Source organism: Ptychodera flava, chromosome 2 (assembly GCF_041260155.1).
Source record: "Ptychodera flava strain L36383 chromosome 2, AS_Pfla_20210202, whole genome shotgun sequence".
In the NCBI taxonomy this organism is placed as follows: Eukaryota; Metazoa; Hemichordata; class Enteropneusta; family Ptychoderidae; genus Ptychodera; species Ptychodera flava.
Window position 1 is genome coordinate 24,715,473 of NC_091929.1, and position 24,185 is coordinate 24,739,657.

At 36.8% G+C, this 24,185-nt stretch overlaps 2 protein-coding genes and 1 long non-coding RNA gene across 3 annotated transcripts; 2 read left to right on the forward strand and 1 right to left on the reverse strand.

The window, feature by feature from the left end:
- Nucleotides 1–3,334: 3,334 nt before the first annotated feature.
- Nucleotides 3,335–15,581, reverse strand: LOC139117598 (uncharacterized). Its single transcript, XM_070680843.1, has 5 exons — nucleotides 15,448–15,581; nucleotides 10,805–11,155; nucleotides 10,303–10,653; nucleotides 3,932–4,071; nucleotides 3,335–3,565 (listed from the first exon to the last, which is right to left on the reverse strand). The coding sequence occupies exons 1-4, from the start codon at nucleotides 15,500–15,502 to the stop codon at nucleotides 3,962–3,964; spliced, it is 867 nt and encodes a 288-aa protein (XP_070536944.1). The 5' UTR covers nucleotides 15,503–15,581; the 3' UTR covers nucleotides 3,335–3,565; nucleotides 3,932–3,961.
- On the forward strand, nucleotides 7,746–17,145 carry LOC139117609 (uncharacterized). Its single transcript, XR_011548556.1, has 5 exons — nucleotides 7,746–7,798; nucleotides 11,499–11,616; nucleotides 12,548–12,691; nucleotides 14,934–15,122; nucleotides 17,081–17,145. It is a non-coding gene; the product is annotated as an uncharacterized lncRNA (long non-coding RNA).
- Nucleotides 17,146–19,259: 2,114 nt separating this feature from the next.
- Nucleotides 19,260–23,584, forward strand: LOC139149517 (fibroblast growth factor receptor 1-like). The gene is made up of 10 exons (XM_070721311.1): nucleotides 19,260–19,265; nucleotides 19,450–19,606; nucleotides 20,322–20,426; nucleotides 20,845–20,909; nucleotides 21,177–21,333; nucleotides 21,595–21,672; nucleotides 22,169–22,353; nucleotides 22,567–22,653; nucleotides 23,045–23,291; nucleotides 23,463–23,584. Exons 1-10 carry the CDS (start codon nucleotides 19,260–19,262, stop codon nucleotides 23,582–23,584), a joined length of 1,209 nt encoding a protein of 402 aa, XP_070577412.1.
- Nucleotides 23,585–24,185: the final 601 nt, after the last annotated feature.

Consider the following 24,185-nt stretch of genomic DNA (forward strand, 5'->3'; position numbering starts at 1 on the left):
CATATTCAATATGTAAAATAACAGTTACACGTCCAGTAATATACTTTCATAAAGCAACTAAAAATACAAAGTAAAATATTGCCTTATCATGTCTTCGAAAATATGTAAAATTTGTATAATAAACTTCGACAAATATACGTTAGTCTAAGCCAATCAAACATATCTCAAATGATTATAAATTACTATTCATTACACACCACAAAATACGGTAAGTGTATGTTGAGAATTGAAAGATGGATGATTTCTACAGAAGGGTTACGTAATCGTGACCACAGAAAGTATAGGCATATCAAAGGGTCGCCATTACATCGACCACTAGGCATCGCTACACCGCAGGAGTATAGCAACTCATGTGCCAAAAATGCGATGCTCTTTCTCCAAAAATCTCCATGAAAACGAAACAACAACAGCAACACATCAACATATAAATATCATTAAACACGAAAGTTAAATAAACATAAAAAATAAAAGGCCTTAAATCGCTACATTTTCAAAGTCCAAGTAGTTCCCAGCCCGTTCGGACAAACGGGGACCATTGGTTGTGTTACACACGGATCACGAACGCTGACATCAATAACCAACTGAGGAGAGAAACAGTAACAACAATAAGTTGTGCACGCGTACCTCATCATGTAACAACAAAAATACAACAACACTTCATCAAAATACAACACTTCAAAGACAGAGAAGCTTCGTTTGCATACAAGTCCAGAGTTAAGGTAAGAATTTTATCGACGCCATATTAACAAGAATTCACGCTTACCTAATAATTAGATATCGACATTTGACAATTTCCTCTATTCCGAAACACTTTCATCGTAAGTTCATTCACTATCAGTTCGTCAATTGGAAAGCTGATTGGGAGGTGAACCAACAACGCACTGCTCCATCAGCCCTGAAAAGACCGCCAGCATCGCTGACGTTGACTGGTCGTACTTTTTTCTAGGCCGGCGTACATTTAAAATTCCTTTAGCCATTCCTGTGGACAATCACCCTCCCGTCGGGTGTATCAAGACTCATAATCAGTCCGGGCTATGTCTCGATGGAGCATAGTACGATTGACCAATCATCGAACCTTAGTCGCCATCGTGTAAATCTAGGCTTATAGATTGCAATGAGTTGGGAACTTTTCGGCTAGATTTCACCCTTTAGCACCCGGTAGTTTTAGATGTAAACGTTGCGCACATGATTCGGTACGGTAGAGATGACAACCGACACAGGCGGTTAGTAGGCCTACATCAAAAATTACTTCTTTTGATGGTTTTTCGTGGCCAGGTACAGATTCTAGAAATCAGGATTTGACCCTTGTAAATTTACAGTAACTTATTTGTCACCAAATATTGCCCATTTTTGGCCGAATTTTAATTTAATTTGCCATCTGTAGTATTGAGAATTTTATAAGCTTTGGAACGATGGGTCAACCGTTCTTGTCGGTCATCGGAGCACGATTGAGCACGATTTTTTCGATCATCATGCATTTCCTGTTACCATGGACCCTTCTCAGACTCTTCGCTAAAAAAACTCGCGCCTGATTAAATCGCTGAAAAATTAACGAAAAGCAGGAAAAAAGAACTAAAAACGTCAAATTACGCATTGTCTAACATAATCAAGAGGAAAGAAAACGCCGAAAACTTTATCCATGAAGAAATCCTTCCGAATTGTAAACGCGGGAGAACGTCGCAAATCGAGTCGGGCTTAGGCATTTCCTGGTAGCCAACATTCACGCTCGATCGTAGCTGTGAAAACGTAGCTATCTGTTGGCAGGGTAGCGTGCGTCGCTATGCGGGTCATTAAAAGATCAACCCCGTCACGGATATCCGTGACGGGGTTGATCTTTTGATCATCAAAAGATCAACCCATGTCAAAGATCAACCCCGTCACGGATATCCGTGACGGGGTTGATCTTTGATGACCCGCATAGCGACGCTCGCTACTACCCCGCCAACAGATAGCTGCATTTCCACAGTCAGCTCGATCGGGGTATCTGTCTGATCGTGATCACAATCTCAGCGTAAGTACAACAGTTAACTTTAACCCTAATTACATAATATTGTGCAGTATGTGATTGGTTTTGCCTTAACCTTCATTACATAAGCTTATACGGCACGCCATTGACTCCCCTACTATGCTCTGTTGAGACAAAACCAGATGATGACGATGTCTGATGATTTTGGCACCAACATTTATGATGCCATACTGCCTGAAAAGAGTGCCCATGTCGGCGACCCGTTCTCTTGTCTCTCTGTCTTGAATGCCCTCTCTCTATCATATTCGATGTACCGCTACATGTCACCATAGATTTGATCGTTCTCCTGTTTCAGTGGTACTTCTGCTAGTTCTGCTATCCCTTGTTCTTGACACTGATTGATTGTACCAGATCTTAGGATCGTATAGTCTTGATATGTCAGTTCACACGGACTATCCACCAATTCGTTACGCTTCTTCCTATGCGGTCTATGCGTTGATGTACCGATCTGGGTTGATATCGTTATGTTTTGAGTAACTGAAGCTGACACACAAATTTGTTGTTTGTAAGAACCACTTTATATCTTTATTACTAAACTGCAACGGTGAAAATTCAACTTCAAAATCTTCATCCCACTCTCAGCTCTACTCGACTCTACTCTGCTTCTGTAAAGGTAAATAGTTTCTAAATCTCTATATTACACTGTATGAATGAATGGATGGATGACGTAGCACACTGTTTAATGAAATACAGATACGTCTGAAAATATTAAAGAGTGAAATATCGTCAAAACGGGACGGAATGATCTTTCAACTTGGAGTTTCAGTCAACATCAACGTCAGTCTGGTCATTTCTAATAACGTCATAGCATGTTTCAACAATAGATAACTAAACGCAAGATTTGAAGTGTAAACAGGCTTAGTGAATCATAAGTATAGCTACGTCTGATGGCAAGCTGGTCACTTTGATTACTATGGGTACTAGGTAACATATGAAATCATCAGGAGGGGGTTGGGAAGGCGTTGCACGAGTAAATATAAAAAGACATGCAAAGCAGTGATAAGTTAAGGTGGTAAACGATATGTAGTGCTCAGAGTCTTTAACTTTTTTCACTAAAGCAATTTTTGTGAAGAGCTCTTCGAGTCGCTTCTATGATGTCACCGTACAAGTATATCGTCTTCCCATATATAGAAAAGTTTAGGATGGCGGCGAACCGCCTTGACTTCCTGGACTGAAAAACAGACCGAGATCGTTCGTAAACAACATGAAGATTATTTTTGTTTAAACCTTTCACCCCCAGTTCCCTGTATACAGGTCCAACTTTACCATAGAAAACAATGGATTTGGGACAAACCATGGTGGTGAAAGGTTTAAATGTTAATAAATCTGCAAAGAGAGAAAAAAATTCAATATCATGTATCCTTGCTTATGGTAAAAAAGTACAATCCATTTAAGGTTATAATGCATTCGTTCCCTCGCCGCAAACTTGTATCATACACTGTTGGCTTTTTGTAAATATTTGTGGACGATCTGAGCCCTAACTCGGTAAATATTCATCTTCAGTCATGGATACGCTCCGCTCGCTGTGCTCGATGTTTTCTGGAATAAGAATGCAAAATACAACCGCCATAAGTACATGTTAACCAAGTGAAGTTAACACTTTTTTAAAAATGAACTTCTTTTTGTAATCGAAAATTGTGATACCATTACCGAAAATACGTGAAGATGAATTAATGAATGAATGTATAACATTAATGATGTGCATAAAGAGAAAAAATGCACTAAACATTCATATCAACATTCGAGTGTCACTGTACCTGCCTTACGCTTTTTATGTTGACTGTTTGAAATTACTAATCCATTTAAAAATATGCATTCAGAAAATGCCAAAGTTAATACACCGTCCGGAAGATTTCCTATCCACCGATGTACACATTACCATAGCATTAACAAATATTTACTTACTATATATAAAGACACTTTCCATCGTAGATGTTAGATCAAGGTCAAACCTACAGCAACCATGACCGCTATGGCATCAAGCATTAACTTTGCAAGATTTCTGCCAACAATGGATGGTGATATCGAAGAATATACGACTGCATCTGGAATTAAGGGGAGTATTGTTAAGGCGTCAAATGTCAAGTTAAGGTAGAACAGCCTCGGGAACATATGTCCAAACTAAAGGAATCATTTTGACGCTTACGAAGCTAGTAAAAGTTTTGCGAAAATCGGGAATTTCACTTTTCTCATACAGATAATGCATTGGCGGTGGCCAATAATTCAAATTACCAGCATCTACTGATTTTTTTCTAGTACCAAAATTTAGGTTGTGACTCCTAATTTTTGTTCTTGATTTCGAAAGAGATAGGTTTAAAGTTTGATTAAATAAAGCTTGAGCAAAAGTTCAAATCTTTTAAGGTATTCTTTTGAGTTTATTGCTTTGTTGTTCAACACCAGCAGGATTGTGTTGGCCGACCTCTTGTAAAGGAAAGCACATATTTTGGTAATTTCCGGTTGCTTGTGTTTTTAGTACTTTGTACAATTTTTATACTTGTCGATCGGAGAATGGACAAAGTTATGTGCCTTCATATGCAGTTTTGCTGGACAATAGTTTAGTCGCAGCAAAGTTAATCTGAATAACGCTATAATTCCTATTTGTGCTGAATTTGAGTTTCGGGAGAGTTTATACATCGTAAAAGTCTGAGCGGTTCAATTATGTACAGAAATTGTATGTTAAACAGTTTTTTAACAATTGACATTTAAAGTGCCATGGGATGGGGTGTTGATAGCTTTGAACCGGTAGAAACATACTGGTATTTTACAAATATGGATACTAAACGATTAACGAGAGACTCTGAGTCATTTTTAGACCTTCCATCGTATCCATGATTTGCGGGAATACACAGTGTGAATATAGGTGTTATCCATTTCCGTATGCGTTGTCATAACCGGATGACGTTTGTTTGATATGGTAACGTTGTTTATGAAATATTACCAGTTCCGTCATTACACCTCATCTGTAAATTACAAACGTTTAGTTATGTGTTCTCAGATGTTTGATAGATAATAAAGGAAGCGTTTTCGCGTGATGGTTGTGGCTATTCATGTCTTTTACAGAAATGTTTGTATCGTGTGGCTCAATTTGTGCCTGTGCTTGAGCGGTGTGCCAGTAGCTAGGAAACAGAAGCATTTCAGACATTGCTATGCTCAATTCATATACAACAGACTCGGTTCAGGTATTTAATTTGTGAATGTGTGAGTGTGTGGTGTGAACATGATAAGTGGGGCGAACGCTATACATCGAGGGGAGCGTCAACCGGAGTAGACCTGGTCTTCTTGCACGATCTGCACTGCTATCAATTATTGATAAGTTGCCGTTTGTATCTACTAATATATTATTCAGTCGACAAAAAACTGACTGTACTGCGCAGACTCAAAGGTAACGCGTTCGATCGCGAGGAAAAACCTGACCTTGGCTGCCAAACTTCAAAAAGGTTTTCCATGAAAAAGAAGAGACACAAGAGAAACTGTTGCAAATCATTACTTTTTTCAAAATTCATCGACTTGAACCAAGTCTTCATACACAACTGAAAACAATAATACAGTGACTGCTGTAGAGTTATATTGTTCAGGGTAACTTACCTGTGGCTGGCACCTACACAATTCTTCCTTGTTGATATCTCAAAGTTTAGTTCCTCAAACAGCACCTCGATGGTGACAACTACAAATCACAGTTTCATGAACTACCCTTCGACTATCAATTAGCAACTGATCTAATCACTAATATTCGAGGTCAGTAGCAAGAAACCGATACTTTACCTAGCTTTCAAGGGAAGGCTACATTTAAATAGATTAACAAAAAACAAACAAGCAAAGAAAAAAAAGCAAATAGATTTGTTTGTTTTGTTTGTTTGTTTGTTTGTTTGTTTGTTTGTTTGTATTTCATTTTTGAAGAAAATTCTTCTTGCATTACATGATAACACGATATTTTCATTTCAAAAATCGTTGTTACGGTAAAATCTGAGCTGACTTTTGCGTTCAAACTCAAAACGTAAGTCAACACTGCATGCAAATTAAGTGATTCGTCATTTTGTAGGCTGGTCGCAATGTCTTTGCCGATCTATTATGGAATTTAGAGGCTAACATAATTGAAGCCTGAAGGGTCATCACTGAGACGATGTGCACCGAGTTGAATTGGAAGGTTGTGTCTGATTGGCAATTCGCCATTATTTACAACTCAAATCGTCATTATTTACAACTCGATGAGTCTTAGTAGAGGGCTGTTGAGTAGCCGATTGGTTGTCTGGAAAAATGATGAGTCGGAGTAGCGGCAAACAATTTGCGAAAAGTTTCTTAAACGCTGCGCATAAGCCGAACGTGTTGGGTGAAAAGATGAATAATAATTCTCTCGTCATATGGATTCATTAACAGGTATGTACTCATCATTTAGTTTAGGCCTATGTTCAGACTTTTGACAACTTTGTCAAATAGTGCATTCCTTACCTTTGAACAGTTCATTAAGTGACCGGCATTTGCCAAGGAAGGAACCAAAAGTTGAAAATATAATAGGCATGTCTGATTTTTGATAAATAACCTGCGGTGCTAACAATTTCGCAAGTCACGTTAAGCTCAAACGATTTGTATTCATATTGTAATCGTGTCTCTCTATCAGATGTCTCCTTTTGGCTTAATATTTAGCAAAAAGTAATGACATTATACATTTTTCTGTTAATGTATGTTTTTCCGTTATAAGCGCAATAAATTCAAAGTTTTTTTCACTCAAACGCCAAATTTGCTAACAAGAAGGAACTCGAATCAATAATTACCATTTTTATGATGCTCACCTATTACGCCAGGTAAATATTAGCTTTAGGATGCAGAAATTCTGTGAAAGCTGTGAAGACGTTTTTCCTGGGTCTCTTTAAATGTGCTTCTTTGAGCAGATGCATCGCAGTTTAACATGCGTGTCTTGATCACTCATGAACTTTTTGAGGTCAAACGCTTCTCTGTGTGAATTGTTAATGTTTGTTACTCACTTTGTGACTCTGCACATTAATGTTGGTTTCGCCGAAAAATCAGACATTTTCTGCTGAACGATTGCATGTTTTATGAATTGTTTGAATGAATTTATATTTCAGTTAGATTTAAGTTCCAGGCCAGCACCCGATGATACAATATATAAACTTAAACTTTCATGAAAATGTTTTCGTGTAGACCAAAGTACTCATTATGACACGAAAAGTTTCCATGAACGTTTTTCTCAAAGAATTGAAAACTAATAGATCGAGTAATTTTATGGAGAAAAATAATGCTTATGTTTTTATAATGTTTAATGGTGGTTAAACATGTTTTGTTTCATCGTACATAATGGTAAAATTATAAATTGATTTCTGTAATTGCTACTACAGTGACTTTTGAATGGACCGTCGTAGCCGTTTTCAATCTTACAATGTAAATAGGTATCCTTGATGTTATTGGCTGCATCCCAAACCTTTGTTGTCATAGTTTTCTTTACAAGTGATTATTAATGAAGCAGACAAACAGCGATCAACATAAAAACCTTCCACATAATAAGAATCAAACGCCTAAGAGGTGAATAGAAATCAAGGGTCGACTAAACATAATGACAAAGCTAAGTTACTAATAAGGAAGTAAAATCTCGAACATTCTACCTGCCTCGCCTGTGACGTAAATGAAGGAACTAAATGATCAAATCGGCTTGTCTCGGATAGTATTTTATCAAAAGCCGGTACAAGTTCGTATCATTATGTTGTTGCCTGAGCGATTGGCATGGTCATTACGTGTAGGAGTATTATTTGCTTCAAGAAGGTAAGTATTCAACTTGCAGCTTTATCTCGCAGCCAGGTGTCCCTATGACATGATTTTACTCGAGTGGCGCTACATTGTTGATTTTTCTGTAGCTAGGCGACACAGCATTTCTTCATCCGTGTCCAAATTACCGAATAAAAGAGTTAATTACTCGTAGGAATCGAACTTGTAATATGTGAATTGAAATACTGATATGTCAAGATCACTACAGCGTGCGTCATGAGATGAAATAACACTTTACTGAAATTGCTGGTGCAGTGAAGTGGACCCGACTTTAAGAGTATTTTCTGGTCAAACTAACATTGAAGTAGGCATTAAATGCAAATAGCTGTTTTCCAGCTTCACTTTTAGCTGTTGATTGGCCTTAATCAAGATAAAAAGTGATTATGTTAGCAAACATTCTTAGTGATTATAAGGCAAAGTAAAATTGAAGAGTCAATAGAACGACCAAGTTGAGTGACCGTAGAAATTACCTCACTACACGGATTTCATACAATGCTATGCACGTTCGGGTGTTTACACAAATGCAGCCTTTGACCCTTCAAAGTATGACGGAAATCATAAGTTGATAAGGAACTAAAATGTTTAAAACAGACCTTCTGTTCTCTTGGTATCCTATAAAATTCGTATCACCACTGGTGTTAAAAGTACTATTTTTCAGGGGTTACTAAAAGTATTTATATGGTAACCTTATTTCGTACCCAGATTTTCACTCCTTCAAGAAAACAGAAGTAGATTTTCTGTAGGCTACAGCAGAAATTTTCATGCGCACCCAATTAATAAACCAAAAGATTAAAATGTCAGAACGGAGCGGCGTCAAAATCCATCGGAATGTTATGTTCTGAGGAACTGAACAGGAAAATTTATAAAAATAGGAAAGGTCTGTTGAAGAGATATGATATCTACAAGTCCAATTATAAAATGTTCAAAGCACGCGACTGGCAAAATTCGAACGGAATATAGGTAACAGAACATGAGAAATTGAGCGTTCTCAATTGCAGGTTATACAATGGCACATAGAGAATGTTATTTATGCTAATTCAGTGGGATGAAGGTCTTAATAAGTACACTGGAGGATCCGTATAATTCAGTGCCTTTTATGCTATTACTAGAATTCTTTATTATATCCTGTATTGCACAGCCAATGAAGTTTCTTATGTGTGACGATGATGTAGTCGCATTTCCTTATGCGTGATACAATGGAGGTAAAAAAGGAGGAGTAACGACGCCTATCGTTTTCATCGGTCACTACGATAGTTGGCGGAGCTTGAGTGTTTGCTTAGCAAACACCAAGCCCTCTCCGTTGGCTGACACCTAATTAGCCGATAGGGAGTGTAGGAGGATCCGGTAGACATGAGGAAATACTTGCAGGACTTTATGTATGCTTATGTTTTTATATCGTCAAACGGAAGGGCGTTGCAGTATAGTCACTTTGGATGAGATGAAGCGTGTACGACTTTCTACTTGGATTCTTTTGTGAAATGTCAGAAATTAGGTTGCAACTGGATTAAAGGAACTCATTTTTTGACGGCGAAGCAGTGATACACGTGCCAATTTTTTCCTTGTCACGCGACTGAAAACAGAAAGCGAGGAAGAAGTGACATTTTCCAAGGGGCCAAAATTCACCGGTGTATCTACAGCATCAAGGCCTGAACGTGCGCTCTTTATTTTGGTTACGAAGCAATGACTAAATTGTTCCACAAGCTCACTTACCGAGATGTGGGCTGGTAATTGACTGTTATCTGGTGAGTAACAAGTTAGTGCATAGAAAATTTGAAGCAGAGCGTTGCTGTCATCACAGCCTTCCAGTCCATGGTTATAATACTGGGAACTCTTCGCTTTGTGGGTTTGTAGACTGACATTGTTGCATTCCTCACCAAGTGTTTGTCAGTGATATTTCATATTGCGTCAAGTAATAAATTTTGGTGCTCTACGTTTAAATGTGATTAATTCAACACAAATGAAGAGGCGAAATGACATTTTGGGTATTGACGTGTCATTGCTGTTTCAGTACAGCCTTCTCGACAAATTCATCATTAAATGGACAGTCGGTTCAAATGGCTATATCGCAGCTTCTGCTGTAATTGCTCGTGATTTGCCGTTGATGGAGGTAAAAAGAGACCATGCCGCAATGTACATAAATGCAGTGGTCGTTTAAGCCTTCATAACACTTAGGACAGAACCTGTTGCCGGGGAATTTATCTTTTTCAAGAAAGTATTCGTGTGGTAATCTTTTCTCGCAAGAAGCTGCCCCCCCCCCCCCGATTAATGAGATTTTACCAAAGAAGTTGTTCTATTGGTATTTAAAAATTGACAAATAATTCCTCTATGTCCAAACAGAGTGTGAACGGCTGGTCAGTTCTAATTGGCTGATTACTGTCATTATCATATGCTCACATCTAATAAAAATATATCAGGGCTGAATGTATCAGCTAATATGTGTATAACCTTTCAACAAATAGTAATAAGTAGTATAAAGGCACGTTTATGAAGTATTTTCTTACCTTTGGCCATCGTAATCTTCAAACTGAAAGACAGTTGCTGAAGACTTTGTTGTGAGTTTCCATACGAAGCCTTGCAGCTGTACACACCCTCGTTATGGAAGCCGACGTCTTTGATCATGAGTTCAGTAATAACAGTTTGTTCGTTGTCACGGCTTAATGTAAAAGCGTTTTCATTGCTGCGTATGGTGTTGTTGACTTCAATCCAATTAAGTTTAATCGGGGAATTTTGACGCACCGTGTTGCACCTGACCCGGAGATCGTCACCTATGGTCCTATTGATGACAGAATTTGTCTCTGCCACTTCTTCCCAATCATTCCCTCTTTGAATGTGAATGCTAAGTACGAAAAGTTCTGAAGGGAAAGAAAGAAACAGGATAACTAACATACATACATACATACATACATACATACATACATACATACATACATACATACAGACATACATACTTCATCAATTTGTTAGTTCATCTATTTATTCATTCATCTTATGCATATTACTTACCATAAACCATAAAATGTACGTATCCCACAAATACATGTAGCTCAGACACCGTTGATCTAATCCGACAGACGTAGAGCTCCGTATCAGATAATTCCGTGTTAGAAATCACTAGAGTCAGTGGATTATTGTAATCCAACGAGTAGCGTTCGTTTATGCAGAAGGAAGATCCATCTTCATATCTTTGTCCAACAAACTTTCTTATAGAACCCTTAGTCCAACGAATCGATTCTATCTTGTTCTCCCGTACACTTTCAGTCTCAACAGGGCATATAACAATCCCTGTGTCTCCTACTGCTACGTGAAGTTCTCTCTCGTTTCGATTAATGGCGCTGAGAACATTACCAATTAACCCTATAAAATTAGAAATACCAAAATATTTACATCGCATTAATGTATTATGTTATTATTCGTCTACATGCATACCGTTTGTAAAATTTGATAACTTTGTCGAATTATTTGAAGAAGAGCCCTTCAGACGAAAACAAGTTGTAACAGATGAAGAACTAGATTATGGAATTTAGAAAGTAATAGGAAATATTAAAACTTTTTATGTTCACAAAAGGGGCAAGTAGTATGTTTCTTTAACCTTTCATCACTTAATTCTCCTTGGAAGTGCAAACCTCAAATGTATTCCATACTTTTTTCAAATAGCGAATATTTATTCACAAGTCTACAACTGTTTGTTTTGCAACAGCTAACTGAAATGAAGTAATTCGTCAGTATGGAGATTCATGTTCCTTTTGTCACGCTTTTAGCGGCCATCTTTAGTTTCATCCCGATGTCGATTGAAAGAAGATGTCCCGATGATAAAGGTAAGTCAACTTGCATCCTCAAACGCATCTCTTTGTTTGTATGCGTGTCTGATTTCTCGTGTGTATATATATATATATATATATATATATATATATATATATATATATATATATATATATATATATATATATATATATATAATTCAAAGTTATTTCCAATCAAATCGCATAATAAGGGGTTAATAACCGGAAGCCAGCGCAAAGGTCGACTAGCTGTTCGTAATTCCAAGGACAAGTCTACATGCCTGTTTAAAGAAAGTTGTCAAATAAAAGGTGTCGTTTTCAAAGCCAAGGTATCAACGCGAGTCAACAAGGAGGTTTACATCGGCCTCACTGATAACACCTTTACGAGGCGCTTCGCTAATCACATTCAATCGTTTCCATAACAAAAAGTTTGAAAATATTACGGACATGTCAAAGTTTATGTGGTTTCTTTGGAAATTGGACGGGGCCTTTACGTCTCGTGGTTAATTATGGACAAAGCATCAATTTACTCTAACATGAACAAGCGATGATATTTACACTTTTAAACAAACGACCTGACTTAGCCTCAAAGTATCGTCATCAAAACAAATGTTTATAAAATTTTAACACAACCTAGAAATAGAATGGTCCGTCCAAACCATACAAACGAGAGTGTAGAGCTAAGAATACTTACAGTTCTGTCTGAAGTTCGCAGGATTCATGAAACTTAAATAACAGATATTATTACTTTACACTTTAAGTAATTTGTATTATTGTTATTCATAACGCCCTGCTTGTAATTTCACATGAGGATATCTTTAAACGCAGACACAGAGACAGAGACAGAGACAGAGACACACACATATATAATATATATATATATATATATATATATATATATATATATATATATATATATATATATATATATGATATTTGCAGAAACTTTGCAAACTTTATATTACAGGTCCGCGTATTATTAATGATACTATAATTATAATAGACGCGGACGAAGACATTGTGGCACCGGCTAATACGACTGTATTGTTAAACAGTAATGTTAAGTCGAAGGAAAGCCGAAATATTTGCATCAATAAAACTATGGAAAGCGGTAAGTAGATCTTGGCAATCGTGATGGATCGATATATTAACAGCAATTTTCCCACATTTGAAATATTCAAACGTAACGGTTGAATATAACTTTATAGATGCAAATTACGTTAAATAACCAATAACAAAGGATATGGCGGATGTATATAAGGAATCCATGTTTTCGCGAGAGATCGTTTTGTAAGGAAGAATGTATACGTGAATTTCACTCATAGCTCAATAACTTCATGTTGTGGAAAATACTTCTGATCTTTTAATTTACTTTTGGAAATCGATTCCTGCTTAGGCGATGTGCGTCCATAATTTTTTTATTTTAAGGCACGATAGAAATACTGATCAAGCTGACATGTATTTTAAGTCAATCAGATGTCTGTTTCGAGATGAGAGTACGGTCTGTGTGGAATGAAACAAGAAACCAGGACCCACTTTGTGTTACGTCGCCAGCATGTATTTGCTGTTTTACACCTACATCTACAGAATAGCGCCACCTCTCCACAGCAGACGACGCGTACGTTTTATTAACACAATTCAGTTTCGATACCATAAGGGAGCGTTCAGTTATTGCGGCCGGGGGTGGGACGGCAAAATCCAGAGGCTCACCTTAAATTTGAAAACTGCAAGGGGGGGGGGTCATGTATTTTTCAAACAGCTCAGAAGGGGGGGGGGGGTCACTTAATTTTCATAAGTATCCGCCCCGTCAAAAAGCAGTTTCAGTGTTCAGAAATATTCTGGGAGATAAAAATGATTCGCTGCATGATTTCATTCTCTGAAGTCATTTAACTGTAAATCTGAACAAAAGTATAATTATCTGTCACATGAACATCTTGACTTGGCAACTCCGAGGCTTGTCTTATTGTAAATCGAGCTCACTGAGGGCAATAAACAATTCCTATTACATACATATTAGAGATATAGCAAGTTTTGTCAGGGAAATTATTTAACAGTTACCTGTAGACTACACCATGAAAAGAGAAATTATACTTTTAGGTGAAATTCTAATATCATAATTGTTGTCAACATCTGAACTTTCAAATACCCTATTTGAATCAAGTACATTTGTATCAATTTTCAAACGCCTATAAAAGCACAAATTAGTTTAGCATTGTAAAAAAATTATTCATAGTTTTCTCATAGATTCCAATGTATAGTGAATCAACATTTCTGTGAAATTCCAAAATCCAATTTCTTGCACACATATCAACCTTTAACCATCCTAGTCTGAGTACTCTAAAATGAATTATCAAACGTCCACAAATACACAGATTTGGATAGTTTTGTATTTGAAAAAATTATTCATAGTTTCCTCATAGACTACCATATATACTGAATCAACATTTCGGTGAAATTTAAAATCCAATTCTTGCACACATATCCAGTTTTAACCACCCTAGTCTAATAAAATACATTAATATAATAATTAGAGTACATAAATACAAGGTTTATCTATTTTTGTATTGGAAAAAAAATTATTCATAGTTTCCTAATAGACTCCCATGTATAGTGGATGAACATTTTTGGTGAAATTCCAAAGTCAAATTTTTTGTCCACATACCAGTTGTAACAACCCTATTCCAATTAAGTACATTTATGTCAATTATCAAATATCTATAAATGCATAGATATAGTTTTGTATTGAAAGAGTATTACATAGTTTTCTCATAGACTACCATGTATAGTGAATCAACATTATCAACAGCTGATTATCAATTAAATCCAAATATCAAAATTTTGTAAACACACGCTTGCGCAAAAATATTGCGATCCACCTGTAATTTCTGTCCAATCCCTTTGAGGGGTAATTTCAAAATTATAGCAAGTCAGAAGGGGAAATTTGAACATTAACACCTTGTGAGTTTGTAAGGAGGGTCATTTGAAAAAAACTGAGAATCTTTTTTTTTTATTCTATCGCCCCTACTCCAGAGGTGTTTGTGTGTGCAGCTTTACTCAAGCAATGTTTTGTTGTTTTTTTTTTTTTGGGGGGGGGGGGTCATGGAATTTTTTGTCTTCTTAAAAGGGGGGGGGGAGTCACCAAGTTTTGGTGCAATGGGTAGGGGGTTCACTTATTTTGACTTATGTGCAGGAAGAATTTGCCGGCCAACCCCGGCCAAATTAACTGAACGCTCCCTAAATCTGTAAAGTTATAATACATATACCAAATGTGAGGGGACATTGAAATCTGTAAAGGCATTCATGGTCCGCAGGCTGAAAAGTATTTCTATCATATGGTTTACTTGTTCGTTTAGGCTCTCCGGAATTAATGGGGTGTTCTGGTAATATGGTCGACAAAATAAATCAGCTCATGTTGCTGCAAGAATTCGACGATTATTGGGTGGTTAAGGTCGAAGACCTAAAGGTCAGTGGGCAAAAGGTGGTATTTTCATGGTGGACAACCGAAACAGGCAGTTTTGCTGAAACCATGGTAACCGTAATTGGTAAGTCAGTAGCGTAACATTTACAATGTGTCAAGTGGCTTACTTGCAAATCTAGATTTCATAATTTTGAAATAATTCGATTAAATGAGTTAAATCTTGGTATTTCTATGCATACTAATCTTTCTAAGAACTTTGACCTGTTAAACGTTACTGAATTAAATACAATCAAAAACGTCGTCAATCCTTTTACAAGAGCACCAGGGGAACACTGTACTATTACATGACTAACTACCATACTGACAGTTTGAAAGGGTTTATACGATACATTTTATAAAGTCTTGGAGAAACTTACTTTGCCAAAAACAGCAGAGAGAATTGAGCTTACCTCGCCCTAAAAATAGATACAATGCAGCTGTACAAATACATCTGGGCGTTTTCATCTTGCTTGGTCAGACGTCAAGCAGTATTACTTCCTTGTTGAATACTCGCTTGAAATAACATGGAATCAAATGCTCTGTTCGCGAATTCAAAGTATCTTTATCTCTCACCGAAGACAAATGATCAGTTCTTCGACATGAAGGGAAACAAACTTGACTTGATGAACGGATCAGTTTTAACAGCAGAGCGTGTCACAAAAACCTGACCCCTCCCACATATGCATGCATATAGGTGTGAGTCATAACTTCGCGTCTGAAAGGTCAACATGTAAGCAGTGTGACAAAACTCTTTGAGTAGTATTGGTTTCGACACTGAAAGACTAACCTTAGACTCCAACGTTTCATAAATAAAAATTTCAACCTGCCATTCTCTTTCAATATCAAGACTAAAGATCAGGGGTAAACGGGTATATTTGGTACTAGAAAAACACTTAACATAATATTTACGATATTTTAAATTCAACTGGCTGTTAAATCTGTGTTAGCTCCATAGAATGAATTAAGGTGGCGTTTCATTTAACCAACATATGTTATTCAAAGATGACATGAAACCTACTTATACTATATATTTTCAAAAAGCAAAGAATCTAAAGTTTACTATTGTAGTAATAGTTTACTTGAAGGATGAGGGGTACATATTTTTGGGTAGAATAGCTCCATAAATAGGTGAAAAGGTCAATCTTGGTATTAATGATAAAAATGAATTCAAGTCAAAACCTTCAGTACTGACATTCAACAAACGTTATTAAAATAATGATAAACAATTTTGAAATGGCAATTAATCAAAATATAATAATGTTATTTTTGAAATTTTGAAATGTGAGCACAAAATATGCCAGAAACTGGGCGATTTTGCATGGAGTTCCATAAATTAACACTTCTGTGTCACACAGCTTAAGAGTACTTGCCATACTAAAGGTGAAAGCAACAAATATTTTAATCTCGAGTAAACAAATTCATGAAAATTGAAATAAACGATTGCACAAATTGATTTTGAGCAAAATGAGCTGTGTTATCTGCAACGTCACTGTAAGCTCACTAATGTCACACAAATACCTTGAAACTTCGCCTTTTCCATATGCTTTAAATAGTACTAAAAGTAACATACCAGCAAAGTGTTGTTAAAGTTTTAGTGTGTAAATATTATATTTTGAATATTCAACAGCAGGGCACTCTAGTCTCACTATCATTTCTGCTTCTCTGCCTATCTAAAGGGAATTTAGGTCATTTAAAATCATTTCCATGGGTATCGTTTATAATTTTGACCTCATTATTTCCAATTATGTCTCTGACAAAGTCACCACGCTGGTCTTGTTTATTTCGGCTTCATTTCGTCGCAAACTAAATAACATATGGCAATTTCATGACATATTTTTGGCGAACCTTCGCGAACATCAAGGCAACACAGTGGCAAGTGTACCCTTACGGAATTACAGTGCTACGGTGACATATGGATCCAACGACCTTCCATACATATATTTATTAAAGCCTTTTCCAAATACAATTCTTTTTGAACAGTGCACAATGATTCTCCCCATTGTCTATAATGGATTCGATCTCCTTGCTTTTCATATCATTCAGATGAAGGAAGCAAATACGGAGAAAACTTGCAAACTCGTATTTCTGGACGGAAAGATAGAACCATGAATGTAGTATTCGATTTTGGTTCTCAACCAGTCGCGGATGTTGCTCTGACTATAATACAGACATCGATATTTACAGCTACCAATTCCAAACACCAGAGTCGGAACAATACTTACAATGTTTTTCGCACGCCAGAAATATTTTCCCTTCTCATTCTGGACAATTTTATATGACACGTTTGAAGGTATCGACTGCAGTATGGCTGAGGACTACAGCTTAACTGTGACCAGCTTTGAATCGGGCGAGGCTTTCCAGAAAACCATAGCGTTACAGGTCCAAGGTAATGTAAATCACTTGACAAAGTTTACAATCGGCAAAATGTTTCAACCAATCTAGATTTGTTAAACCCATTAATATCGTCGCCACATGCGATAGATATTACTGAGTCTGATCTTGTAAAGTCACTTTCTTTATAATGTTTTGTTCCAACATTAGTTCTACTTATCTTAAAATTTAGTTTTTTGATAAGGGGACAAACAAGGAAATTTGATTTCTCAGATATTTGACAAAGCTTACGGTAACCTAGCCTTCCTTTGATATACCAACCGAAAGTAGAAGTGCTACCGTACCCGATGTCACATAGCTTTATGTGAATACCAATTGACTATAAGTATAAGGTTGGCCCAGTAATTTAATACCAAAATAAAACAAACAATGAATGTTAATCGTAAACACTGTATGATTCAAAATGTATTTCTGCGTTTCGCGTAGAATTCAGACACGTGCATGTTTTGAGCGAACCACTTGTCTATCTTCCATGTCCCCACGTAATCAGATTGCAAGTTCCGATAGTAGAGGTATAAAACAAATCTAAATGTGTGAAAAGATGACAAGTTAGCTCCTCTTTTTGAACTATGCCATCAAAGAAAGTGTCAAGTAAGAGTGTTGAGTAATTCGCTCTCTCTCATCACATGAACATTGATGTGCATTTGATTTGATTTGATACCAGCATAAACTCTGCGGTTTCAATCCACTCACTGCATGCTCAACAATGTAAGAAAACTTGTAATCCAAAATTATACTCGGCTAACTGGGCATCCAAACATATGACCATAGGTACTCACGAATTTATCGACTACCTTCTTAAAATTCCAAAAATAACGGGATAGTTCACTTTCTAGTAAGTGGCTAATGTCCTTGACATCTCTTCCATGTCTTGTTGACGACAAAGCCGCAAATTGTCCGTTAATGATAAAGCTCAATTGTCATTCACAGAGAGTATAGATGTTGACATATCCATATCACATCCACCGAAGGCGTATGGCGATGACGTCGAACTGTTATGCAGAGCTTCGCATGACATGTCATCAGTTGATTGGCTATTCGAGGGGAATGTCTTTCACAGTGCCACAAACATCAAGGACAACGAATCTGTACTAAAATTATTTGGCATTCAACGGGAAAATCTTGGAAAGTATTCATGCAATATCCACACCAAATGCAATGTATTCCACAGCTCGGACCTCGTAGTCAATATAATGGGTATGTACAATTTAACTTCATGACCAAGTTGGACTCTAGAAATGTTTTGAATGCCATTTGCATTGAAGTAACCGTCTTTATTCATCATCAAATTATTATGAAAGTCAATCACCTTTAACCTAAGCCTTTCTGCATACTAACAGATTTTATAACGATAGACATCAAAGTCAAGACCTTTCCGGTGCATTTTGGTTATCCTGTACACGTTATCTGCAATACTACTGGGTATTCATCTCTGCTCTGGAAATTCAAAGGATTGACATTAAAGGTAAGCTGAACTGTTGATCACGCCTTCTGCATACGTCGAGCATGGTTTCGTTCAAGTTCGACAAGCCCTTTTCCCTTTCTATTGGATTGGTTTGGTTGCTGAGACATTGACCAGAGTTTCCAGAGCAAGCCTGAACTCTGTATTTTATTTTAGTTTTGCCAAACCCAGTAAAGTTTGTGACGTCATAGATTACTACTAATAATGTGTCCGATTCCACCATTGTGGCCCCTAATGTTTTCTACATCTACAAGTTCATTGTCATTGCAAATGATAGTAAATATGTACCCACTCCCTGCCGCATAATGGACTCGAGAAAACTGTGCACTCCATAATGTACTCAGCTGTGCCTAGTACACCAGAGGCATAATGGAGGTATATTACTGAGTACTTAAGTATTGAATACAATAAGCTATTAAAAACAGAACTTTAATCTAATGCCATATAAAGGCCATGTCACTAAATTTTGAAAAACGTTAACACAGAGGTTCTTTTGACTTATGAGGCTTCATGGCTTTTTTCAACATAAATAAATATTTTCCAATCATTTTTACCACAGAATGGCAGGAAATACGCTATAAATTACATTGACAAGACAACATCTGAGCTGGTGATACTAAAGCTGGAACCAGAGGATAATGGTTCATACGTTTGTCAGTTCACGACCACCAGTGATAAAACTACCGTTACTTCTCAAGTCAACGTCCTTGGCATAGGTAGAATACAGAGACACTCCATGAATGCTTGAAAAGAATAAATGTCCGTCCGATCGGTAATGATACCACAGTCCTTAAAGAAGGCACATGATGAGAAAATGGTTGAACTAGGTTCTATTTTGGTCTATGAAAAGCAATTATGACAACCGTTGTCACTGTGGTTTGCGTTGATCCGTTGGCATTAGCAACGAAACACATTAGCTAAATCGATTTGTTGTCAACACTGTTAAACTTAATTATCAGCTAAGCGGTAACATGAGTCGATCGTAGAGGAATCAACTCTGCAAAAGTGGAAACATGTCTAGTAGGAGGTCAGACGTTGTCAAAACACCACCACCACATATGTCCACGGACTGTCCAAGTCATGTCGCTTGCTTTCAGATGTAGTTGTTTTGACTACATCTGACCTGCTGCAAGAAATGTTTCAAGGTAGGCAGAGTTGATTTCACTGTGATTGACTGGAATTACTGCTCAGCTGATAATTATACCTGACAGTGTTGGCAACACCTCAATTTAGACAATATTTGTGGTTCGCGTAATGCCAATGCGTCAAAGCAACCCAGTGTAATATTTAAAATATGATGTATTTTACAAGTACACCTTTATAACCTCATTTACACAACTTCTTCATCTTCCTTTGAAGGACATGCTACTGACGCTATTGTTAATATCCTAAATGTCATGAAAGATTGTTTTTGTATTCGGTATTTCTCAGAAGATCCACAACTAAACATCGGTGAAACTAGAACTCCCATTAATAGACAGAGAAACACATCTACACTTAGATACCATACCATTGCTGCCGGTTACGGTATCGAAGGTGAGTGCAAATCATATGTTCGACAATGCGAGGATGAAAACACTGATCGATTTAAACAGTTTTGCAATGTTGTCGAAAGCAAATTCAATAATGTTTACTGAAATCACTTGCCAATAGCATATATCCACCTAAAACGACCTCATTCTCGTTTGCCAGAAATGTAATGTAGCAGTACACTTATAGATTGTAACCATGCTGTAACTTATCATGTAACATGGAATGATCAAACTGTGCACTTTTCTTATAACTTTCAGCACGATTAATTTATTGTTTTTCACAAATTTACCAAAATTTAATCATCCCCTAATTCTTACATATTAGCAGAAATGCAAATGAAGGAATTCAACCTTATTTGAAGTCACTCGGAATTATGACACTAATTTGACACTTGTTTCTTTCTTTGATAACTTATCTCCAGAGGACATCGGAATTGTAGTCACGCTGTCGAATCAGGAATTACGCTATGGTGATACTGCTGAATTGGTATGTAGCGTCACGAGACGTTTGCCGTTCAGTTGGATGTTCAAAGGAACAATTTTAAAGGTATGCCACATTCAAACGATGCTTCGTTCTATAGGAAGGGCTAGTAGAGAAAAATTGATAAACATCATGTCGATACTTTAGAATTCTCTACCTTATCATATTTTGCAAGGGTAATTTGAATTCCAGATTAAATTCAGAAACAACATCCACTACCTGTTTCATATACTGCTGCTACTATGTACTATTCTCTCTACCGTTCATTTTCAGAGAGACAGCGAAAGCATCATTAGAAGAGATCTTGATAACATGACATCCATACTGAAAATACTGGATATCCGGTTCGAAGACAGTGGTTTATATTCTTGTCTGGTCCATTCTAATAATGGAGTAATAGTTCGTTCAGATATTGAAATTACTGTCAATGGTGAGAACTTGTGTCAGCTTCTGTTTTAAAATAAAATCCTTGAAATATGCAACTGGAAGCCACGAATAAAGCAAGGCAGTACACACAATTGGAAACATTGAAATCGCTATAAATATGAATATATGAGAATACAATTTTGGTTGTACTCCTTATACAATGCATGTCAGTCAATGTCACATAACATGAAGTCATTCCAATTTACAAATTTAGAACCTGACATCATGACTTATTATGAAACACGATCTCCTATTCTTATCACAGATGTGAAGACCACTAAGACCGTTAGGCATCAGTTAATGACACCCCCTTCATCAACAGAAATGATCAGGACATTACAAGGTATATCCCTCTCCAATGCAATACCACCAAGCACAATGCAAACACAAGTAAAAAACTAAATGAAAATTTTAGAATTCATATTGTATACACATACATCTATCGGCATTGGTCGGCAAATATTATTGGATTTCAACATGGAGCACGTTCCATTTCCAAAAATTGCAAAATAGTGTGAGACAGGGAAAGTAATGTGAAAGAACATCACAGAACGAAGAGGAAGGAGGTTGTACTTGGGCAAATGCACTTGACTTCACTTTTTCTTCAATAAATGTTATTCAAAATCAGTGGAGGGGTTCGTTCCGTAGTCAGAGAATTCAGAATGTAGGGTAAATACAGAAGATACATGCATGTGTACAAAGAATAGTGATAGCAAGATAAAAGAACACCTTAAGCGTTATTTCTAACGGGCCACCGCCCATTGCAATATTACAATGATGATATAACGTATTATACGCGATGATTTAGATACATTGAAATTTTATCATGCAACCCGCAGGTACCTTGTTCAAAGAACCATTATTACCAAGCGATAAAGGGATTCATGTAAAGTATATCGTTATTGTCCTGAGTGGAATGTTGGTCGTTGGGATAGCAAGTGTCGCATTATATGCGGTCATTATTCGTAAAAGAAGACACATAGAGTGTTATGATGCTGCAAATGACACAGAAAGAACGAATGAGGTAATAGAGATCTTATTTAAGTCATTCTTATAATGTATAACAGTTATGAGTGTGTGTGTGTGTGTGTGTGTGAGAGTGGGGTGTGTGTGTGAGGAGAGAGAGAGAGAGAGAGAGTATATGTCTGTGTCTGTGTCTGTGCGTGAGTGAGTGAGTGAGAGTGTATTACAACCGTGTGGTTTCCTGTAAGATCACGTTCTAAAATTATTCTCTCAGATTTCACCAGAATCAATTGAATATGCCTGTTCTACATTAAGGGAAGACAATTTCAGGGAATCGGAAGACCAAGCTACTACAGATGATGTAAGTCACAGTAAAAACTATGTACTTGATCATAACTTTGTCAAAGACTGTTGATCGTAAGTCAGTATTTTTTTTCAAGAAGTGAGAAAATAAAATACTTCTTTACCAAAACAACAAAAGAATGATGAATAAATTTTATGCACAAATACCGATATAGGAAAGACTTAGTGCATGTATTAACTGCTTATTCGAGAGAGTAGGTAAAAGTTTCTCCAACTTCAACAACTATGATATGTCAACGGCGCAAATTTGCTGATTTGCATGGATATAAAGGCATTGTTTTCCTCGAGAGTTGATTGTTATTTACATCGTAACTATGTTTAAAGTAATAATTGTTATTATTGAAATACCACACAAATTTTGTCAACACACTTTGGTACTTTTATTCCAGTCAAAGGAAACTTGTATCGACGAAGAAAGACCAACAGAGATCCAAGAAACTAAAGAACCCTTGCTCCAAAGCAAGGATCACCATCAAGAACCGTTCGATGTTGGGTCTGAATTCAATTACAATCGACTTCAATTCCCAAAAGACAACATTCTTGGCCGTGGAGAGTTTGGCGTCGTTCGGAAAGCTTTTGTGTCGAACGCATACCATCCGTCTGGACGTATTGCAGTTGCAGTGAAGTGTCTGAAAGGTGAGAAATGTATTGTTAGCACAAAATATAGCATTGAAGTTGTATCTAGAGTAATTATTGATGGCTGAACTTTGCACGAAATTTATTTTCGTTTATTATAGTAAAACTAACATTTTTGTTCTTGAATTTGACCTCGGTACTAATGTAACAAATTACTGTTTGTACGTACAGGGAACGCGTCTGTCGGCGATCGAGAAGATTTTCTTCGGGAACTAAACATAATGAAATTATTGCAATCAGGCCACCCTAACGTCGTAAAACTACTCGGTTGCTGTACTGCAGATGGTAAGTAAGTTCCCAATAAATTCCAACCCCTCTGTGTACATTCTGCATCAACGAAGTTGAAAGCTATGAACATTTATTTTATGCATGCTCATTTTCAGTGTCCCTTTGGAGGAATCTATTACTTTATTGGGAGACGCTATAGAGTTGAGCTCACCACCAGCAACTCTGCTTGGTTATTTCAGATCCAAATGAATCTCTGTTGGTTAACTTTATTAGTTACTTGTGAGAAAACACACCTATTACTGTAAAATGAACGGTGTTAAGCCAAGTTTTGCAGAATTGGTGTCTTTCACACGACGGATATATCAGATAGAGAACTTCATTGCCAAAAGAATAAAAGGATGACAGCGCACTTGGAAAAGTGGTCTCCTATATTATTATTTGTGCGATAATTGATGTATTTACAGAGAAAAACTAGTACATTAGCATAAAGAATTGTAACATTTTAAGGAAAATACCCAATAAAATTCTTTATAAAAAAGTTCTGTTTGGCATTACAATGTATGATGGAAGAAATATGAAAATAAAGTAATTCTAAATGACCGAGGAAAATCTGAAATAGCTCCCTGAATTAAACCAAAAGAGCTTTTGTTCATACAACAGATGTTA

Coding starts and splice junctions, on each gene's coding strand:
- LOC139117598 (XM_070680843.1), bottom strand. CDS start 15,502: ATGAAAACGCCCAGATGTATTTGTACAGCTGCATTGTATCTATTTTTA. Junction 11,156..15,447: donor GTATCTATTTTTAGGGCGAG/GTAAGCTCAATT, acceptor CTAATTTTATAG/GGTTAATTGGTAATGTTCTC. Junction 4,072..10,302: donor GAAGATTACGATGGCCAAAG/GTAAGAAAATAC, acceptor CCTTAATTCCAG/ATGCAGTCGTATATTCTTCG.
- LOC139149517 (XM_070721311.1), top strand. Junction 20,910..21,176: donor ATGGTGATACTGCTGAATTG/GTATGTAGCGTC, acceptor GTTCATTTTCAG/AGAGACAGCGAAAGCATCAT. Junction 21,334..21,594: donor TATTGAAATTACTGTCAATG/GTGAGAACTTGT, acceptor TTCTTATCACAG/ATGTGAAGACCACTAAGACC.